The sequence below is a fragment of the Anolis sagrei genome, chromosome 1 (assembly GCF_037176765.1).
Source record: "Anolis sagrei isolate rAnoSag1 chromosome 1, rAnoSag1.mat, whole genome shotgun sequence".
NCBI classification, from domain to species: Eukaryota; Metazoa; Chordata; class Lepidosauria; order Squamata; family Dactyloidae; genus Anolis; species Anolis sagrei.
Window position 1 is genome coordinate 150,045,292 of NC_090021.1, and position 20,876 is coordinate 150,066,167.

At 39.6% G+C, this 20,876-nt stretch overlaps 1 protein-coding gene across 1 annotated transcript; it reads right to left on the reverse strand.

Moving 5' to 3' along the window:
* Positions 1-7,471: 7,471 nt before the first annotated feature.
* On the reverse strand, positions 7,472-16,689 carry TNFSF13B (TNF superfamily member 13b). The gene is made up of 6 exons (XM_060784944.2): positions 15,492-16,689; positions 15,315-15,402; positions 13,517-13,573; positions 11,927-12,039; positions 11,665-11,815; positions 7,472-8,345 (listed from the first exon to the last, which is right to left on the reverse strand). The coding sequence occupies exons 1-6, from the start codon at positions 15,912-15,914 to the stop codon at positions 8,233-8,235; spliced, it is 945 nt and encodes a 314-aa protein (XP_060640927.2). The 5' UTR covers positions 15,915-16,689; the 3' UTR covers positions 7,472-8,232.
* Positions 16,690-20,876: the final 4,187 nt, after the last annotated feature.

Sequence of the window (20,876 nt, forward strand, 5' to 3'; positions counted from 1 at the left end):
GAAAATTTAACATCTGTTTTCTAGGATGTCTCCTTTTTTCTAAGTTTTAAAAATATTCTTCCTCTAAATAAAGTTTATTGTATTTTATCACATAATAGTTGCACTTTCCGTCCATTTTGTATGAGAAAAGGGGATGCGACTATTATGTGAAGAAATTATTATTATTATTATTATTATTATTATTATTATTTGAAACACAACAAGATGAGTCCACAGTAGACTTGTATGTTGTAGTGGACACACATTATACCCACTATGGAGTTATTTTTTTTTTTTGTTTTTCTTATGCATTGCTTGGCACAAAGGGAATGAGGTACAAACTGGCTTTCAAATGGAAGGAACACCAGGCTCTTCACTGATTCCTCTCCATCCAAATCTGTTTCCACATGAGATATCAAGAAAACAACCAGTTCCAGCCTTGATCCTTCTATTTGCAAGCACTGTATGCAGCCTAATCATTCACAGCAACAAGTCACTTGGGTGAATGAGTATAGTGCGCCATTGTTCAGCTAATTCAAATTGGTACTACAAAAGTATCTGTAGATGTAACAGATCAGATGTTACTTTCTTCACATTGCTGAACCTTATGCACTGGCCCATTGAACATTGGAGCATGGAGACTAAAATACTAAGGCAAAAGGAGAGATCTTTTCATGGTAGTAGCAGAAGTGACCATGTGCTGTAAAGTCACATCATGCCAGACTGAGTGGCATGATTTGACTTTTACTAGCTGACCTTCTAGGCTAATAAATGCACGTGAATGTTTTTCCACTGCTGCCAATTTACAACATACAGGAAACAAATCTTGTACAATAACTACCTTCCTGTACTCAGATACTAAATGGAGCCAAATGGATTGGGGCCGGAAGGCCCTCTTTAACAGTTCCTGTGAAAGAGCACTAAGCACAGCAAGTGGATGCTTGGACTTGGTATTGATTTGACAGGGCAATTATGATCGGATTTGATGGACCAGCACCAAAAGGAAGAGGAGGGGGAGGAGGGGGGCAGCCTGTATTTTAAAGTGCTCAACATATTCATATAGCCCATGCAATTTTTAAAGATGTTAATTACTTTATGATAGTTCAACTACAGCTGCAGCTGTAATATTTTTGTCAATTCTAATGAGCCATATTTATCAGTAAGCTCATTCAGCAATATTATTTTCATGCTTTACTTTCACATCAAATGAGTCTCGTCAGAATCCTACATGACCTGTTATATTTACATAAACCTAGCTGCATTGCAAGGGTGCCTAATACTATGTAACAGAATACCAGCAAGAATGCCCAGTGTGCACCAGGACCAATGCACTTCAGTGAGCTATCAGTGTGCAATGCACAATACTGCGTGGTACATAAAGATGTGCACTAGGCACCAATCAGACATTTTGGTAACTCTGCACATACCAACATAAAGGAGCCTTGTACTGGATAATTAGATATGGGCATAATAATAAATAATAATAAATGTTTATTTATACCCCGCTACCATCTCCCCAAGGGACTCGGTGCGGCTTACATGAGGCCGGGCCCGCAATACATCAATAATAAAAGCAATAACGAAACAACAATACAAAACAGTTAAAATAAATCTCATAAACAAAAAATAAGTAATAAACATTGACAATAGCACAACAAACATTTAAAAACCTGTGGCTGGGCCAAATTAAAATTTAAAAAAATAATGCTGGATGTGAACAGATAAAATATAACTGGGATAGGGTTTTCAGAGAGGTATAAGAGTGTGCAGGCAAACCTAAGTCAGCAATAAAGTGCATTTGGAGGACATATTGCCGAGAGTGTCCTTATTCTGGAACAACCACGTTTTCAAGCTCCTCCTAAAGACTGCCAGAGTTGGGGCATGCCTGATGTCCTTGGGAAGTGAATTCCAGAGTCAAGGGGCCACCACCGAGAAGGCCCTCTACCTCGTCCCCACCAATCACGCCAGGTCTGTTGGAACTAGGAAAAAGGGTTTATATATCTGTGGAATGACCAGGGTGAGACAAAGGACTTTTGTCTGCTGGAGCTAGGTGTGAATGTTTCAACTGACCACCTTGATTAGCATTTGATTGCCTGGCAGTGCCTGGAGCAATCTTTTGTTGAGAGGTGATTAGATGTCCTTGTTTGTTTTCTCTCTGTTGTTGTGCTGTTCTAATTTTAGAGTTTTTTAATACTGGTAGCCAGATTTTGTTCATTTTCATGGTTTCTTTTCTGTTGAAATTGTCCACATGCTTGTGGATTTCAATGGCTTCTCTGTGTAGTCTGACATGGTGGTTGTTGGAGTGATCCAGCAAAAGATTGCTCCAGGCACTGCAAGGCAATCAAATACTAATCAAGGTGGTCAGTTGAAACATGCACACCTAGCTCCAGCAGACAAGAGTCCTTTGTCTCACCCTGGTCATTCCACAGATATATAAACCCTTTTTCCTAGTTCCAACAGACCTCACTACCTCTGAGGATGCTTGCCATAGATGCAGGCGAAACGTCAGGAGAAATGCCTCTAGAACATGGCCATATAGCCCGAAAAAACCTACAACAACCCAGTGATTCTGGCCATGAAAGCTTTTGACAATATAAACTGGAATCCTCTTAGTCGGTCCCAGCTAGAACAGATCAATTAACTCAATGCTGAATGATGAGTTAATACAATAAATCCAGTTGATTCTTGGGCATATTCTAGTCAAGATTAGCATTTAAGACATTTGAAATAAGTGGGCACACACGCGCACACACACACACACACACAATGAGTGACATGTTTAAAGATATCTAAAAATTAGTATAGTGTAGAAACACTCTAAGTCAGGCTCTGGGAGTTCAGGTCTGGCTCAGGCATAGGTCTGGCCTAGCAGTGTAGCAGAAATGTTCAGGACCTTGGACAGAGTTCCCTAGCAGCTGTTTGGCTGCAGCAGATTCCTATGGAAATAGTTATTTCCCCAAAAGGGAATCTTCAGCAGCTCAGCAACTCAGATCTCTCATGTTTTTGGCTGCAGCCCTTAAAACTCCCATGTCTTTAACATGATCTTCGTGACTTGGCAAGCTGGGAGGATTTGCCAAGTGGCAGCAATAGGAAAATGCTAACGCTCATACAGCAACCCATCTCTCACTAGCAGGCACATAGCTCTACATTCATGGAAGGAAAGCAAATGAAACATCTAAGATCATGACTGCAGAATTGAGGGAAACAGGGAAATCACTTTACTACAATGTATACGTCATCTGCTTGTTATGTGTGAAGCCAGATTATTCAATAGAAATCTCTTTTTATGAAACTATTTGCACATTTGGCCACCTGTACTACAAGGAAACTGAGTTCTGGGTTCAAAAATAGTATTTTAATTAGAGGAATTAACCAAAGCTGGACCATTGCCTCTTAAGGGGACGGTTGTGATTTTAGGAGCACTTAAGGAAATCTCTCTTGTAACAATATTCCATCAGTTTTAAGATGAGACACAAGCACACCTTTAAAGTTTTTGAGAAGTCCCCATAAAACCATACAGTTTCAGGGATTCCCCTGACTGGAAACTTTCAAGTAAGTTCCTTGATTGCCTCAATTTTTTAAGTTCATTTTTTGTGACTAAAAATTTTTTAATATTCAACAAACACCCATATTAACTTAATTCTCAGTTTTCCACAAAAAGAAATAAAATATACGCATATATGTTGTTGTTGTTCATTCGTTCTTTCGTTTCCGACTCTTCGTGACCAGCCCATGCCAGAGCCCCCTGTTGGCCGTCACCACTCCCAGCTCCTTCAAGGTCAGTCCAGTCACTTCAAGGATGCCACTCATCCATCTTGCCCTTGGTCGGCCCATCTTCCTTTTTCCTTCCATTTTCCCCACCATCATTGTCTTCTCTAGGCTTTGCTGTCTCCTCATGATGTGGCCAAAGTACTTCATCTTGGCATCTACTGTCCTTCCCTTCAATGAGTAGTCGGTCTTTATTTCCTGAAGTATGGACTGGTTGGATCTTCTCGCAGTCCAAGGCACTCTCAGAACTTTCCTCCAGTACCACAGTTCAAAAGCATCTATCTTCCTTCGCCCAGCCTTCCCTATGGTCCAGCTCTCACATCCATAGGTGACTATGGGGAATACCATTGCTTTAACTAGGCGGATCTTTGTTGCCAGTGTGATGTCTCTACTCTTCACTATTTTATTGAGATTGGACATTGCTCTCCTCCCAAGAAGTGTCTCCTGATTTCCTGGCTGCAGTCTGCGTCTGCAGTAATCTTTGCACCTAGAAATACAAAGTCTGTCACTGCCTCCACGTTTTCTCCCTCTATTTCCCAGTTGTCAATCATTCTTGTTGCCATAATCTTGGTTTTTTTATGTTTAGCTGCAACCCAGCTTTTGCGCTTTCTTCTTTCACCTGGATTAGAAGGCTCCTCAGCTCCTCCTTGCTTTCGGCCATCAAAGCGGTGTCATCTGCATATCTAAGGTTGATAATGTTTATATATATACAACCATAGAATCATAGGATCATGGAATTGGAAGAGATCACATGGGCCATCTAGTCTAACCCCTTGCCATGCAGGAAAGGTACATTCAAAGCATCCCTAACCGATGGCCATCCACCCTCTGTTTAAATGCCTCCAAGGAAGAAGCTTCCACCACACTCTGAGGCAGAGAGTTCCACTATTGAACAGCTCATATGGTCAGGAAGTTATTCCTGTAATTTGAACCCATTGCTCCAAGTCCTAGTTTCTAGGGCAGCAAAAAACAAGCCTATCAACCATAAATATACATTACCCATTGTGTGATTTTTTTTAATGAAGCAGAGAGTGTTTGAGGATCAGGACTTTTATAGATATACCAAGATGCTTGTCTATAAAGCTATTGTCCTCCCAATCTATTGTAGAACTGCAAAACATGGACCATCTACATGCGCCACTCTTGATTCTGGAAGGATTCCATCAACATTACCTCCAAAAAATCCTGCAGATCTCTTGGAAAACTGGTGGACATTCTATAAGAAGCAAAGACCAACAGCACTGAAGTGAAGATTCTCTGCCATCAACTTCTCCGCACTGACCACGTTGTCTGAATGCTCGATTAGTGTCTTCCAAAGCAGTACCTTTACTCCCGGCTCAAGAATGGAAAACAAAAGAGATTATTTATTCCACATTTTAAGGTAAGTTTTAGGCCCATTTTGAAGAGAGAACTGGGAAGTCATGGCCCTGGAGTGTTCTGACTGGAGGTCAGCTGTTACCAATGATGCTATGGATTTTGAAGAAACACAAATAGAGGGCAAAAGGGAGAAACACGCCAAGAGGAAGGCCCATCAAGCAAATCCTTGTCATGACCATCTCCCATCTGGAAATTGGTGTCCTCATTGTGAGAGACCATGCAGATCCAGAATAGCCCTTCACAACCACTTTCAGACCCACCACCAAGTCTCTACCCTTAGAAGATATTCATACAGTACTTGCCCACGAGTGATTGCCTATAGATAGATAGACATACAATTTGACATTGACATTACATGCATTGATATTAAATTACACGTATTATATTTCCAGATTTCCCATCATGGGGGTTTGGAGGTCTTCTGCCACCAGCTGAAGCTGAACAGATGACAATTAACAACATGTGGAACATTTAAAAGTACTACAGAGAAAGAAAACTTAAGGGGAAAAAAGTTTTGAATTTACACAGGATCTGTTACCAGTGACCTGTTTTAATCCAGATTTCTCAGTGTTCAGGTTGACAAAAATACTAGTGTCTGCACATGAAGTAATGGAAGGCAGTGAACTGGAGCTGATCTATTGATCTTGCATGACATCTAGCGTTCACTTTTCAAAATGCGAGCAGAAGCACTCATTTGTATTTTGAATGTGATGTAGCCATGATAATGGCAAAATTGTGGGAGCAGAAAGACCTCAGAATTAAAGAAAACTTTTTAAAAAGCTATCTAACTAGACTGATGCAGATTTCAGAGTCATGGTCAAATTAATCTGGTTACAAGAAAAACAACCCAGTGTTGAGTCACACCTTTTGGTATAGGATAACCTAGAAGGGTAATTAATGAAGCTAGAACATAGAATCCAGAACTTTTTGGATAGAGGGGATGGTAGGACTTGCTGAGAGGCCTTTTCAGGCCCCTTCTATACTGCCATACAAAATCCAGATTTTCTGCTTTGAATATGGCAGTGTAGACTCATTTAATCTGGATTATGTGGCAGTGTAGAAGGGGCCTCCGACAGATGGCCACCTTCTCACGCCCCCAGTAGAACAGCTGAAAAACCATCTTTCTTGATCTGAGCAGACATGAGAAGAATTCATGGTCAGAAAGCAAAAATAGAAAAGATACCAGACGAAAAATGAAAACCAAGGTGGACAAATCAGTAAATATAATAATTCAACAGGCTTACAATCTAAAAGGGACTCACTTTGAACAGCAAACAAGAGATGATTGTAAGGTCTATTCATGGTGGTTGTTGGCTTCCAAGCCACCACCAGTCAATGGTTACCAACTTTATTGGGGTATTGGGCATCATGTAGATGCCTGTTACAATATGTTGGTAGCAATTCATGATTTAGCAAGGATTTAGGCCAGGCATTCCCTTGTAAATGTGGCTGTGGTAGCGCAGCAGGTTACAATCCCCTGCAAATACTCTGAGAAGCACTTTAATTACCCGTTGGGTTGCTCTTTACTTTTGATTCAAAACCCTCCAAATAGATACATCCCCTGTTCATGTCCAGCATTTATTTTTAAAGTTTTACTGTTACATTTGGTCCAGCCATAGGTTTTTTAATTCTTGTGTGTTATTGTCTACTTGTGAGTTATATTAATTGTATTCTTTATTCTGTTTATTGCTTGTTGTTTTATTATTGCTTGTTGTTTTTGATGTGTTGTTGGGCTTGGCCTCATGTAAGCCGCTCCGAGTCCCTTGGGGAGATGGTGGCGGGGTATAAATAAAGTTTTATTAATTTATTACTATTAATATTATTAAACCACTAAGATGCAGAACTTGCTGATCGGAACGTTGGCGGTTCAAATCTGGGGAGCAAGGTGTGCTCCCAGTGTTAGGTCCAGCTTCTGCCAACCTAGCAGTTCAAGAACATGCAAATGTCAGTAGATCAATAGGTACCGCTTCTTTGGGAAGGTAATGGTGCCTCATGCAGTCATGCAGGCCACATGACCTCGGAGGTGTCTACGGACAACGCCAGTTCTTTGGCTTAGAAATGGAGATGAGCACCACCCCCCAGAGTCGGACACAACTAGACTTAATGTCAGGGGAAACCTTTACCTTTAAATGTGGGACAGAAGTTGGTTTATCCATTGTATGACTTCAAGAGCTATGCATGCCTTTTCTGATTTATTTGTCCCTGACCCCAAAGATCCCCAAACCTGACCATTTTTAAGATATCATTTTGCCCATGTGTTTTTTTTAATTTTCAGTTGCACAGAAACCTATGAGCTAAAGAAGCTAAGTATAGATATTCAGAACCTATAAGAGAACATAGGAAACAATTAACTTCTGAATAGTTTTAATAATCATTTGCAAACATTATGCATGCATGATTATACATTAATTGTTAACCAAGCACATCTATTATTTTGTCTTTGACCTTTAAATGCATAAGAATATACTAAGTGTAACAATCCACATTTTAATCTTATGGGACACCATAGACAGAGCTCAGCAGAGGTTATATTGTTTCCCTCTTCTCCAAAAAATGAAACCTCATGTAAGTTTTAACCCTCTGGTTTATGTTGGTCAGGGCAAAGAGGGCTGAAGGCCCTTCCACACATTCCTATATCCTAGAAAATCCCACATTATCTATGTGTGGACTCAGATAACCCAGTTCAAAGCAGATATTGTAGGATTTTCTGCCTTGATATTATGGAATATAGGGCTGTGTGGAAGGGTCCTGAGACAAGCATAAACGGTTACTTATGGATGGCCAGTTTTGCAAACAAAGCACTAAACTAGATAGTTGTTTTGATCTGATTTAGCACAGATCCTCTTTGATTCTTATACAACAACTGCTATTTGTATTGTCCAAAAAAAGTTTCATTTCTGGTAATCCACATGAGAGGGCGGGCGAATGCAGAACATGTCTGTTGAAGTTCCTGTTTCGAAGACGTTAATCAAATAGCAAAGTACGCCACAATTAATCAGGCTAAAAAGAAACCAACAACGAACTCAACAGGAGTGACTCCATATTACACTCCTTTCTGTGTGAGAGGCACGGAAAAATGCTGGGAAATTAATGAGAAACACACAAATGCTAAAGAAGTCTAACTGCACCAAAAAAAGTGACATCACCGCTTAAAACGATGTTAGCTCCACTCCGTGGTATCGTCAGCTGAAGCTCATCTCCTTCTTCTAATTTTGCAATGCCTGCCAAAAGATGTGTATATACTATTGAGTACAGATATTTATTACACAGCTCAACAAAACATTTTTTCTTGGTATCTTGGTATTTTAGGCCTGTTCCTGGGGTTATTTGGGGCGCTGATTCAGGAAATTGCATTGGATAGATAACATCAGCTCTTGTTTCTTAGATATGGTGTGACAAATGACTGGAAAGTCTGTATTACAAATCTGTGCTTTTGGTATGAAATAAATAGATTTTCATGTAGTTCAGTTCTCTTTTACTTTTTAATATGTTTCCTTCATGCTTAAAGGATATTAATTGAAAAACTACATTAAAATATCGTGATTTTTATGAGTGACTAGAATGAATTTTAAGTTGTTAAATGTATCTATATATAATAATGTAATGTTCATTTGTAGGATTAACATAACTCAAAAACCACTGGACAAATTGACACCAAATTTGGGCACAAGACACCTATCAGGCCAACAAATAACCATCACTCATAAAAAACACTGAAAAACACAGCGGAAAGGACTTAAAAGCCAAAAAAACCCCAAAATACATTACAACAAATGCACAAAACCACATATATACGCAAACACACATATACACAAATATATACACACACATATACACATTACACATATGTGTATAACACACACATGCACATAACGTAAACATACAAAACACATATACACAGACTGGACCACAGCAAAGAGTGGCAGGGGATGGCTAGTATCTATATAAATCATTTCTAAAACACACTTCGGTTGTCCATTTACCACACTGCTTTAATGCAATTACAATTTAAATCTGTATGCATATGTCTCTTCCTAGGAATGTCTGGTATGGAGCACCAATGCTGGTATTGGATATAATTTAATGCTAGAATTGGAGTTACTCAGGTTAAAATCAAATATCACTGAGGACTTTGACTCAGGCCCCCTTTACACTGCCCTATATCCCAGGATTTGATCCCAGATTTTTTGCTTTGAACTGGATGATATGAGTCTACACTGAGATCAGATCCTGGGATAGATTCAGCCTCAGTTACATTTTCTCTGACCAAAGTAAAGGTGAGTATAAAAGGGGCAAGAGGACCACTTATGCAATAGTGGTTTTGTTGAGTTGAGGGCAAGACATGAAAGCAGTCAGTAGCACTTTGATACATTGCGATTCACTTAAATCTAGGGCCCATTCAGTAGCATCAAATGTTACAGATGTCATGTATGATCCCTCTCCAAAGCAGAACCCTTGCTAACTTGGGGTATATATGCATGTAGAACTATTCGTATGACACCACTTTATCTGCCATGGCTCAATGCTATAGAACCCCAGGATTTGTAGTTTGGTGAAGCAACAGTACTTTTGAACAGATAAAGCTAAAGATGTAAAACTACAACTCCATGATTCCATAGGATTGAGCCATGGCAGTTACAGTGGTGTCACATTGCATTAATTCTACATTGTAGCAGCACCAAAACTCTCTATCATAGAAATAGGAAATCCATGACATTTCCACAAATGTATGTTAAGGACAACAAATTGTATGGATTGTGCACCTTGTCCTCTATCATCCAAACACCTGAACTACCTAGCTGTTTGACTCAGCTCTCGGGATTAGCTAGTTACCACAATGCTAAATAAATAATCTGGTTTAAAGCAGTGATTGTGCTTTTCCTACATGGCAGGTGGTTGGACAAGATGACCCATGCAGTCTCTCCCAACTCTACTGTTCTATGATGTACCACTTCAGCTGCCTGGGTGACCAGCCATCCAAGCTTTTCATGCTGTGCCTAATTAACACCATCAATCATCAAAGTGACATGGATAAATAGATTTATTTTTTTTGGTCATGTTAGGAGCGACTTGAGAAACTGCAAGTCGCTTCTGGTGTGAGAGAATTGGATGATGTATGGTTTGAATGAAATTGTATGAAAGATGTATAGTTGGAGCTTGGAGATCCCATTCTAAGATTGAATTCTGGAAAACCACTGAACTCATAAACTGTAATTAAGTTACTGATGAGAACTGCTGACATGACCAGAGACAAATGATTAACTGTTGAACTCTTGGTGGAAAACAACATGTTTACATTATCAAAGATGATGACTCTTTAAGTTAAGAAGGGAGCATAATAAAACCAATTCTCACTTAAAGAAGAAAAGTCAACATCTGTCCAGGAACTGAGGGATTCAGGATGTTTTAGCTGGAAAAACAGCTGTCATTCATTTATAACTTTCAGAACCACATAAACAAAAATATTGTTATAGAAGAGGCACTTTGCATTCCAAAAATTGTAGCAGACCAGAGATTGATCCACCAATCTTCTCCAAGGAACGGAGAGTGTACTGCAGAATGGCAGATTTTCTGGGAACGCAAGATGGCCTACCTTGCGTTCTCTTTTCCAGAAGAAGGAAGAAGAGGTATGATCTTCTTGTTTGTGTACCCAATATAGCTACAGAGTCTGTGTGTCTACCTTCTTTCTCTGTATTACTCTGTGATATACTCTGTCTCATTTTGAACAAAATAAAAGAACCTTTTAAATGCTTTTTAGAGTTCAAAATAGAATTCATGGCTCAAAGAACATGCAAAGAAGAGGAATTTGAACAATGGCACTCTCTGTCTTGGAGTGTGGTGGAAGCTCCTTCTTTGGAAACTTTTAAACAGAGGCTGAATGGCCATCTGTCGGGAATACTTTCCTGCATGACGCGGAGTTGGACTAGATGGTTCATGTGGTCTCTTCCAATTCTATGACGCTATTATTCTAAGACAGGGGTCCTCAAACTAAGGCCCGGGGGCTAGATACGGCCCTCCAAGGTCCTTTACACAACCATCGCTCAGGGTCAACCTGTCTGAAATTACTTGAAAGCATACAACAACTATGCTATCTCATCAGCCAAAAGCAGACCCACACTTCCCATTGAAATACTAATAAGTTTATATTTGTTAAAATGTTCTTCATTTTAATTATTGTATTGTTTTTAAGTGTTTTTGCATTACAAATAAGATATGTGCATTGTGCATATGAATTCATTCATGTTTTTTTAATTATAATCCAGCCTTCAACATTTTGAGGGACTGTGTTCTGGCCCTCTGTTTAAAAAGTTTGAGGACCCCTGTTCTAAGATTTCTGGAACTCTTGCAAGAAGCTAAAATTCAGGGAATTGTGAGGACTATGGCGAGAGAACGTCTAGAGTCCAACATCCACCCACAGTCTAACCTAACTTTTAAAAAAACAACTATCATGGTGCCAATTTATTTTCACAACATTCTTTCTCATGGCCCCAGAATGGAGCTTGTTAAGAACAGTGTGCTCAGAGTAGGTGCCATGCTTACCAGCAGTATAACAAGAGTTATTAGGATTGGTGGCCGGCATGTTTTGGATGCAGCGGAATAATGTAACCAGACTAAGGTCATCACCAACAACATGAGCCTTTCTCCTCTGGATCATATGTCCCATTACAAATAATTCATCTGTATATAAAACCTGGAGAATAAGGACAAATTTCATTACCACTATATATAATGCGCTCTCTCTCTCTCTCTCTCTCTCTCAATTATATGGGTATTTGCTGAAATCTTTTTTTTCTCATTTTACCTGGCCATAAATGAAAAAGTAACCAGTTTCTCTGACCAGTATTTTATTCCCTTGTTCTTCCAGAGCAGTTCCTCTTTTGAAACTAAGAAGCCAAGGAACCAGACTTGAATCATCTAAAAATAAATAAAAGATTTACTTTAAGAAGCAACTGAATCATTTCATACATTGTTCCAGGACTTTATCACATTAGAAAATACTCCATTCCTGAGACTGTTTGAGAATGATTTCGAACAGGTCCCAACACATGACATTTGCCCCATTCTGTTGGTATTCTGTCAGAATCTGTCTGCAAAGCATTGAAGAAACCGATTATTTTGCAGAATTCTAATCATGTTTTTTGAAATACTATGGATTTTTCCATTGCTGAAGTGTAATAAGAAATTCAATGTGCAAATTTGATAAATGTGAATTTAATATGACATGTTGGAATGAATGGAAAAATGGAAGATGAATGTATGGATGGAGTTAATAATTTTGGTAACACCAGTATAATATTAAGGCCTGCAATTACTAACTACCTGTATTGTCGAAGGCTTTCATGGCTGAAATCACTCAGTAATTGTGGGTTTTTTCGGGCTATAGGGCCATGTTCTAGAGGCATTTCTCCTGACGTTTCGCCTGCATCTATGGCAAGCATCCTGAGAGGTGAGGTCTGCTGGAACTGGGAAAAAGGGGGTTTATATATCTGTGGAATGACCAGGGTGAGACAAAGGGCTTTTGTAAGTTGGGCTAGGTGTGAATCTGGGAAAAAGGGGGTTTTCCCAGATCAAGGTGGTCAGTTGAAAGATCCACATCTAGCCTAACTTACAAAAGCCCTTTGTCTCACCCTGGTCATTCCACAGATATATAAACCCCTTTTTTCCCAGTTCCAGCAGACCTCACCTCTGAGGATGCTTGCCATAGATGCAGGCGAAACGTCAGGAGAAATGCCTCTAGAACATGGCCCTATAGCCCGAAAAAACCCACAAAAACTGACTAACTACCTGCTTGCTGGAACTGGAAAATCTGTCTGCATCCCATCAGCAACTATACTTTTAAAAATCATAGAGCGATGTAGGAGGTTTTTGAATGGATTGGGAGGAGCCAGCCTTCTGTGGTATGATTAGTCAAAGCACAGTATTTTCAGATAATAAGAATTGTAATAATCAGGTATGATGTGGGGTGTATGCATCCCATGTCAATACAGTATGCATTCAATCCTTTAAAAATATGGGATGCATACTGATATAAAGAGATGATATCCCAGTATGATAATGTCACCAGGGTTATTTATCAAACAGAGAAAACTACAGATATTCAGATGATTTTACACTGAAGACCAGAAAGTTTTACATCTGAGATGAGATCCAAAGAGCTGTGGGAGGAAAGAGCTTCTTCACAGAGACCAGATTTTTTGTGTGTGTGGATTTACCAAAACTGAGGACCCTCAACTTGTCACAGCCCTCTGTCTGTCAAAAAGCCACTATGGAAATGTGGTGACTCACTAGCATTCAATGTCATTACACCAAAGTGGTAGCGCACCATGTGAAACTGAACCATAGGACAGTACTGCAGAAGACTGCTCACAAGAATAAGAGAACACTGCATTACCATTTTGCTGGATGTCCCTTTTGCTGTCAGCCATCAGTTGCAGACATGACTGTAGCACTAAAGAGAAAGATTTAAATTAGAAGGTAGGTGGATGCCATTGGAATTCAAACCCACACTGCCCAAGTCTCAAAGTCCTCAACGAAGAACAGTTTAGTTAGCTTAGTATAGACCAGGGGTCCTCAAACTAAGGCCCGAGGGCCGGATACGGCTCTCCAAGGTCATTTACCCGGCCCTCGCTCAGGGTCAACCTAAGTCTGAAACTACTTGAAAGCACACAACAATCCTATCTCATCAGCCAAAAGCAGGCCCACACTTCCCATTGAAATACTAATAAGTTTATATTTGTTAAAATTGTTCTTCATTTTAATTATTGTATTGTTTTTAAGTGGGGTTTTTTGCACTACAAATATGTGCAGTGTGCATAGGAATTCATTCACTGTTACCACAATTGTGTTTATTGTAATGTTATTTTGTTACTGTATTTATATCTTTTTTTTCTATGTAATTTTGATGACGTTGCTTGTTGTTTATGTTTTGGTTTTATTTTGCTGTAACATGTTGTCTGGGCTTGTCCCCATAGGGGAGATGGTGGTGGGGTATAAATAAAGATTATTATTATTATTATTATTATTATTATTATTATTATTATTAATGGGTTTTTTCAAATTATAATCCGGGCCCTCCAACGGTTTGAGGGACTGTGACCTGGCCCTCTGTTTAAAAAGTTTGAGGACCCCTGGTATAGACTAAGGGTTTCCCTTCCACCATGTCTCCGGAATGACAGTTGGGAATGTATTTTTTTCTTCTCTCCTCTCTGTTTCTGCTCGCCTTCTGATTGGTTGTTTAAAATGGATATTTTTCCACTGCATACCTTTTTGAATCTGACACTTTAGTATGGAGAGTATGTGCTGTGTGCTTTGAGATCTCTCTCTGCTTGTGTGTCAGGAGAGATGTAATGACTGGTGTTTTTCCCTCTACGGAAACCTTAGAAGAGATGGGTGCTAGAGTAGCTCAGACCCTGTTCCTGATTATTCAGAAAAGCAGTTACACTTCGTAATGGTAGCAGTGGTAGCAGTGTTCCTAGACTTCAATATTATCTAATTATTTTGATCATTAAGACCAAATAAATTCACCACGAACCAGCCTGGCATAGCATAGCAATGCTCCCTATTTCTCTGGCCTAACAGCTTGTTTGGAGTAACAGACCATGCTGGACTAAAACAAAGGACTGTGCCACTTTATAAAATATTTCTAATCTATGTGTTGTCGATAAACACATGGCATATACTCTCTTTCAACAGCGCTTATGGTTATAGCGACACACATACGTCTTCAGGTATATCTTTCTGTAGATCAATAGTTATATCCTACAACTGATCAAAGTAGCCATTATTTAAGTCTTGCATTTCTGTTCTACCTTTCCAGCATATGATGGTAATGGCAATAAAGGAAAAATACAATTAAGACAGTAATGCAGCAGGTACTTACTGTACAGGGTGTGCAGTTTTAGCCAATGTTTCTATATAAAGCATTTTGATATATCTGAATGTGTGTAATTTAACAGATTGCCCATTTTCGACAAAGGAAAAAGCTGTAGCAAACCACAAGACTGTGCCGGTGTTTCAAATAGAGTTGCCAGATACAGATTGTCACAATTTTTGGGTCCTTTTCACTCTCCAAACAAAGTAAGTACAGTTATCTCAACAAATCAAATCTCTACCACTTTGTTAGTTCTTATTCCCTTTCCTTGGCAGTTTCCCAATAGCTCATACCTGGCCTCTCTGTCCAGATCTCTCACCTGTTTCACCTGAAGACCTTTTCTTCCTGTGTTGCTCTCCATTCCGCATGGCCTCTTGGCTACTTGGATGTGGTCTGAAAGCAGCCCCCTACCAATGGCATGAGAACACAATACATTAAGGCTGCAATTCCAGTTTTTCTCTATCCAAATACCTCCCCCTGAAGCCTTACAACGCACCTGGCTCGTAGAACCTTCCGACTTCTTCCAGTGGGGAAGGAACGGACTGGCCTCTTTCCTTTTCTCCAGAGACCCCAAGGACAGTGAGGATGGAAGCCGTGCTTGGACTCTGGAGTTTAGCTTGCTAGTCAGAATGGTTAGTTCCGTTTTCAAGACAGTAACATAGTAAAGTGAGACCGCTGCAAGACAAGAAGACACAAGCACTGCAAGCCCTAGCAAGATCAGCAAGAGCCCTTTGTACTTAGAACCATATGCTGAAGGGGAGGGGTTGCTCTTTCCTCGCCGGTGACCCATTAACATCTTGACTCCTGTCTTGAAAGCCAGGTGTTTCTCACTCCAAAGAATTGATCCAGTTGGCCAGCTGCATCCACAATGTGCAGCCAACATATACTTCCTGTTATATGGGCCTGTTGATAAAAGCATTAAATGTTGTGCGACTGTACAATTTGTGGCTTTGTTCCTCTACACACCTTCCTCATTTCAGTTTCAGATTCATTTTATAAGTGGCTAGCCCAACTGTTTTGTGCAATTTGTGCAATTTGGATTGTTTTGCCCTTTGATTCAAACATGGCAAAGCAGAAAGGATAACATATACTTGCCTCTTTTGTCATTCCAGAGGGTGGGAGTAGCCACTGAAAAGGCTATTACTCCAAACAGAAACTAAACAGGGACCTTATCACATTGGGATTTTTTTCCATGTCAGGAACAACTTGAGAAAGTGAAAGTCATTTCTGGTGTAAGCGAATTGGCCATCTTTAAGGACATTGCCCAGGGGACATCCGGATCACTCAAATCCCTGCCTCGAGCATTCTGGTGGGAGGTAAAATAAACACTTTCCCAAAGTATTGAGTATAATATCCATTAGATGACCTGCATGGGTGTTTTTTAGGGTGTTCTCTGTGTCAGTTACATGATAGGTCCAGTGCTAGAGATGCCAGAGTGTAAGTGCAGATTCCTATTTCCTTATTTGTATACCATAATCCCATACTATTGCCCATGGAGACAAGGACAACATGGCATTTTATCTAGTCTTTGTATGCCCTTTATTCATAGTTATCAGGAAAATGTTCATCAAAACACGTTTCAGCATTAGATCACACAGTTCCAACTTCATATCACCCTTTTAGATTTTAGTTATGTGAAGCAAGAATGCTTAAGATGTCTAGTACCAAATGTTTTTGATTTCAGGTTCCATCATCTGGAACATTGATGCGCATCATCTAAAGCATTGATGTGCAGATCCTGCTCCACAGCAGATCACCTGCCTTATACTCTGTAATGAGATATAAGACTCTTCACCCTGTAAAGGCAGCCGTGGCTTGTCATGATGAAAAAGGGCATGTCCTGTATGAGATACACTAATGTATCTACCTGATGAGTTTGTCTCTTATTGATGCTGCTGCTAAAGATACAGGAATATTCCAGTGCTGTCATGTCCACTTTGCATAGCAATTATATAACTTGACTGATCTCATATGAATACATGCAAATGGAACTGTAGCCATCATCAACAACAAATGGCCTAATAAAGCAATTGATCATATTAAAAAGGAAAGTTTGGAGATGGAAGAGAATGTCTTCTGTCGGTGTCAATTGGGATTTTTTGGCAGTTGATGCACAGGCCAAGATTGTTGGGGAGGTAGAGAAAGAAGCTGGTGATGCATACAAGCGCAAGTCTAGATTTTGAGACCAGCAACCAACTCTCAAAATAGAGAAAGATGAGAAGCCTTCTGCTGCCTGAGGTGTACCATCACTATTGACCTCACCTTGTTGAATGTTGAGAGGCTGAATGGGAAAACCTTCAATAAATATTTGCTATGAATAACAAATCAAAGATTTTAAAATTGTATATATCCCTCAAGTGGAAGGTGAACCAATCTTATTTCTTGTCCCATCCTATCTAGCTTTTTGCCTTCCCTCTCTTGTTGGAAGAAGAAGCCGTGATAGGTTTTCCCAACAAATGCCCACTTTCATAAGAGAGGGGAGGGTTACCTTTTGTTCACTCTGGAAGTAGAACTTGAAGAGTCTGAAAAGCCACAGGCTCCACATCAATAACATGGTCATAGGCCTCACATCTGTAGAGCAAGTTTCTAACATTTCTTCTGTCTCTTCCTAGAAAGAGGGCAAAATAGCTGCCAAGTTTATTTATTTATTTTGTATCAAAAGCATTGCATAAATTAGTAAAAAACTAATAAAAATAGAAGGCGCGCAGGTGGCTAAATATCTTTTGACCAAAAACGGGCAACAGTATTCTCTGTTGCCTCCAGCAATTCCTCCTCTATACATGAGGCAGGGCACAGTGGACAAGCATACAGATGCGGAGTTGTCTGTTCTGCTCCACAGTCACACAAGGTTTGGAATTCTTTTAGGTAGTGCCATTTTGCCAGGTTGTCTTTTGATCTGCCCACTCTGCTTCCGAGTCTATTCAGGGACTTCCAAGTTGCCCATTCTTGGTTTGCCCCTGGAAGACCCTCGTGGAGGGACATACAGTTGGGATTTCCTGGTTTAGCTGCCCAGAGGGATACCCTTGCTGTTGCTGGGGGGACGCCAAGAGGAGTGGTAGTTCTCATAAAGCTTTTCCTTGATTTGAGTCTGCTGGGAGGAGGTTGGTAGCCATGTAGTGGGTGGCTTTCACAGTGTTCAACCTTATTTCTCTCACATTTAGCATCAACTTCCCATCGCACATCAGGGGGGACAATGCCAGCTAGCTTGGGGGACATGGAAAGAGCCTCCTCGAAGACTGAGTAAATACAGTCGGGCGCCCCCCAGGCAATGTTTCTTGTAAACGTCTAATCTCTCCAAATCGAAAAGCATTGCTTTTTAACATTTGAAGCTGCCAAATAGGGAAATTAGAAGATGAAGGAAAAGAATGTAAAGTAGAAGGCCCACTGCTATTACTGTGACAGAATAGAAAAAACCAAGGCCACTGGAACATGCCTGTAGAGGAGGCAGAATAGAACTATTGCCAACACTGAAGTACTCAAAAGGTTCCAAATGGTGTGACTGTGCAGTTGAAGATTCAGATGTGGGAAATCAGAAGTTATGACAAAGAAGTATAAATATACTAAAAGCAGACCATGTACACTGAGAAAGAGGAAGTTAACACCCATTGTAAATGCAGCAATTTATTACACATTCCAACATATACAAATGAAGCAAAAAGAAAAAAAAACTATTACAAAAATGTATACTTTTAGAAGCAAATCCCCCTGAATGACACCAAAATGGAAAGGATAGCTAAGACCTCAGAGGACAGGATCAGAATCCAAATGGATAAGAACAGATTAGAGAGCTGAGGTAAAACAAATAAGATGGCGGTACTACTTCCCTACCCAGACATTCTAACAGTTCAGAAGCAGTGCCACGGCCAAAAAAGCAGGACAGATTGGGGCTTCTTTTAGGTTCACCCAGGACGAGATAGGATCTCACTTTTTGCCACCCTACTCAGAGAAAGGGGTTATTCCTTTTCTGAGTAAAGGTACAGTACTTACATTGACTCGTGGATAAATCAATGCAAGTTTTGGGGGTTGATTTTGTTGACTAACATTTCTATAAATGAATATATAGGATAGATATATATTGCTATATCTATCACTTAAAATTGACAGAATTTCAGGTCCATGATTTTTTTTTGATCTAGCAAACCAAAAGATAAAGCCATACATTTAGAAAACATTCAACAATAGTCATGTTGGACATGAAGCAAAATACAACAAAATCCAAAATTAATACATTAAGGTTATACCCTAATTAGATCAATCAAGAGGTGCAAAATGTATTCCATTAATTTTTGAACTGCACTGATTTCACCATCAGCCAAAGATGTCAAAATGTATTGTCAAAGGTTTTCATGGAGTAATCAATGGGTTGCTGTGAGTTTTTCAGGCTGTATGGTCATGTTCTGGCAGCATTCTCTCGTAATGTTTTGCCTGCATCTGTGGCTGGAATCTTCAGATACTCTGAAGATGCCAGCCACAGATGAAGGCAAAATGTTTGGAGAGAGTGCTACTGGAACATGGCCATACAGCCCAAAAACGCACAATCCAAAGATGATGAAAATTGTACAGGAGAGAGATAAGAGACAGTATCAGAGCTGGGCCTGCATCTTGTTAGAAACTAAATTCATTACCCAGCTTTTGTCTTCATGGCCAAGAAGGGATAAATTCTCCACCTGCATCATTCTCCATCACAACTATTTTAAATACCAACATAAGAAAATATTTCAAACATGATATAGTCCTGACTGTAAAACTGCCACTTTCCTTCTCTTTTGTGGTGAAAATAATCTGTGCACTTTGAAAACCAGTTCATTGTACCTAATGTATCACTGAGATGTACATTTTGGCATAAATTTAGTAAATAATAATGGGCTTGTGAAACTCTACCCTTAAACCTTAATAAATATTGATTTTTATGGTGCTTTGGCCAATAAATCCACTGCAATTAAACAGTTAGGTGACAGTAAATTAAAATCTTAAACATCTGCCACTACAGTGCTACATAATTTCACATTCTTCCAATCATTGCTTGCACCAAAATGGAGGAGACGGTTTTACAATTTTGATAGGGCACAACCTGAAACCAGATCTCGCCAGCATTCTCCAAATGGTTCTCAATGCAAAATGGAACCTAAATTGTAAATAGATATTAAACTCTGGTTGTACATAAACATTACCTTGGAAGAAAGAGTTTTTCTGTCCCTTTCAGATAGGTTATCATCCCTGGAAAAACAAGAATCATCCTGAACTAGATCAGAAAGCTTAAAATGTCATGAACTTTTAAAGCAAACTTTGAAATTCTGTGCCCAGCTGCTTTAATTATCCCAAAAGCTATTTTAAGTACAAAAATATGATAAACTTATTTTCTTCTAAAACATAAGAATCTCCAAGTGTGTATAATTCAATCTAGTATGGAGAAAGGTGTGCTATGTTTACAACAAATTGAATATTATAAATATTGCTTCGAACACAATTATGCCAATCACATAATTGTGTTAGGCAATTTCTGTATTTGGAGAGGCATTTCTATATGGTTGCTTTAGCTACATTCTTTATGTGAATGCATTCGTATACTTGATATCTATCCCATAGGATCATCTTCAAGTCAGGGATTGAGAACATTTGGTTCTCCAGATATTTTGGTCCACAACTCCCTCCAATATACTCAAAGAAAGAATTGTGTAATTTATGGTCAAAGGCTTTCATGGTCGGAATCACTGGGTTGTTGTGTAGTTTCTGGGCTATATGGCCATTTTCTAGCAGCATTTTCTCTTCAAGTTTTGCCTGCATCTGTGGCTAGCATCTTCAGAGGATCTGAAGGAGAAAATGTTGCTATAACACGGCCATACAGCCCAGAAACCACACAACACTCCAATTGTGTAATTAT

Bases quoted from the DNA above. Each gene is read 5' to 3' on its own strand.
- TNFSF13B (XM_060784944.2), bottom strand. From the start codon at position 15,914: ATGCTTTTATCAACAGGCCCATATAACAGGAAGTATATGTTGGCTGCA. The intron at 13,574-15,314 runs GTGAGAGATCTG...CTTTCTCTTTAG, and splicing joins AAGGTCTTCAGGTGAAACAG to TGCTACAGTCATGTCTGCAA. The intron at 12,040-13,516 runs GTAATGCAGTGT...ATTTATTTTTAG, and splicing joins AAGGGACATCCAGCAAAATG to ATGATTCAAGTCTGGTTCCT.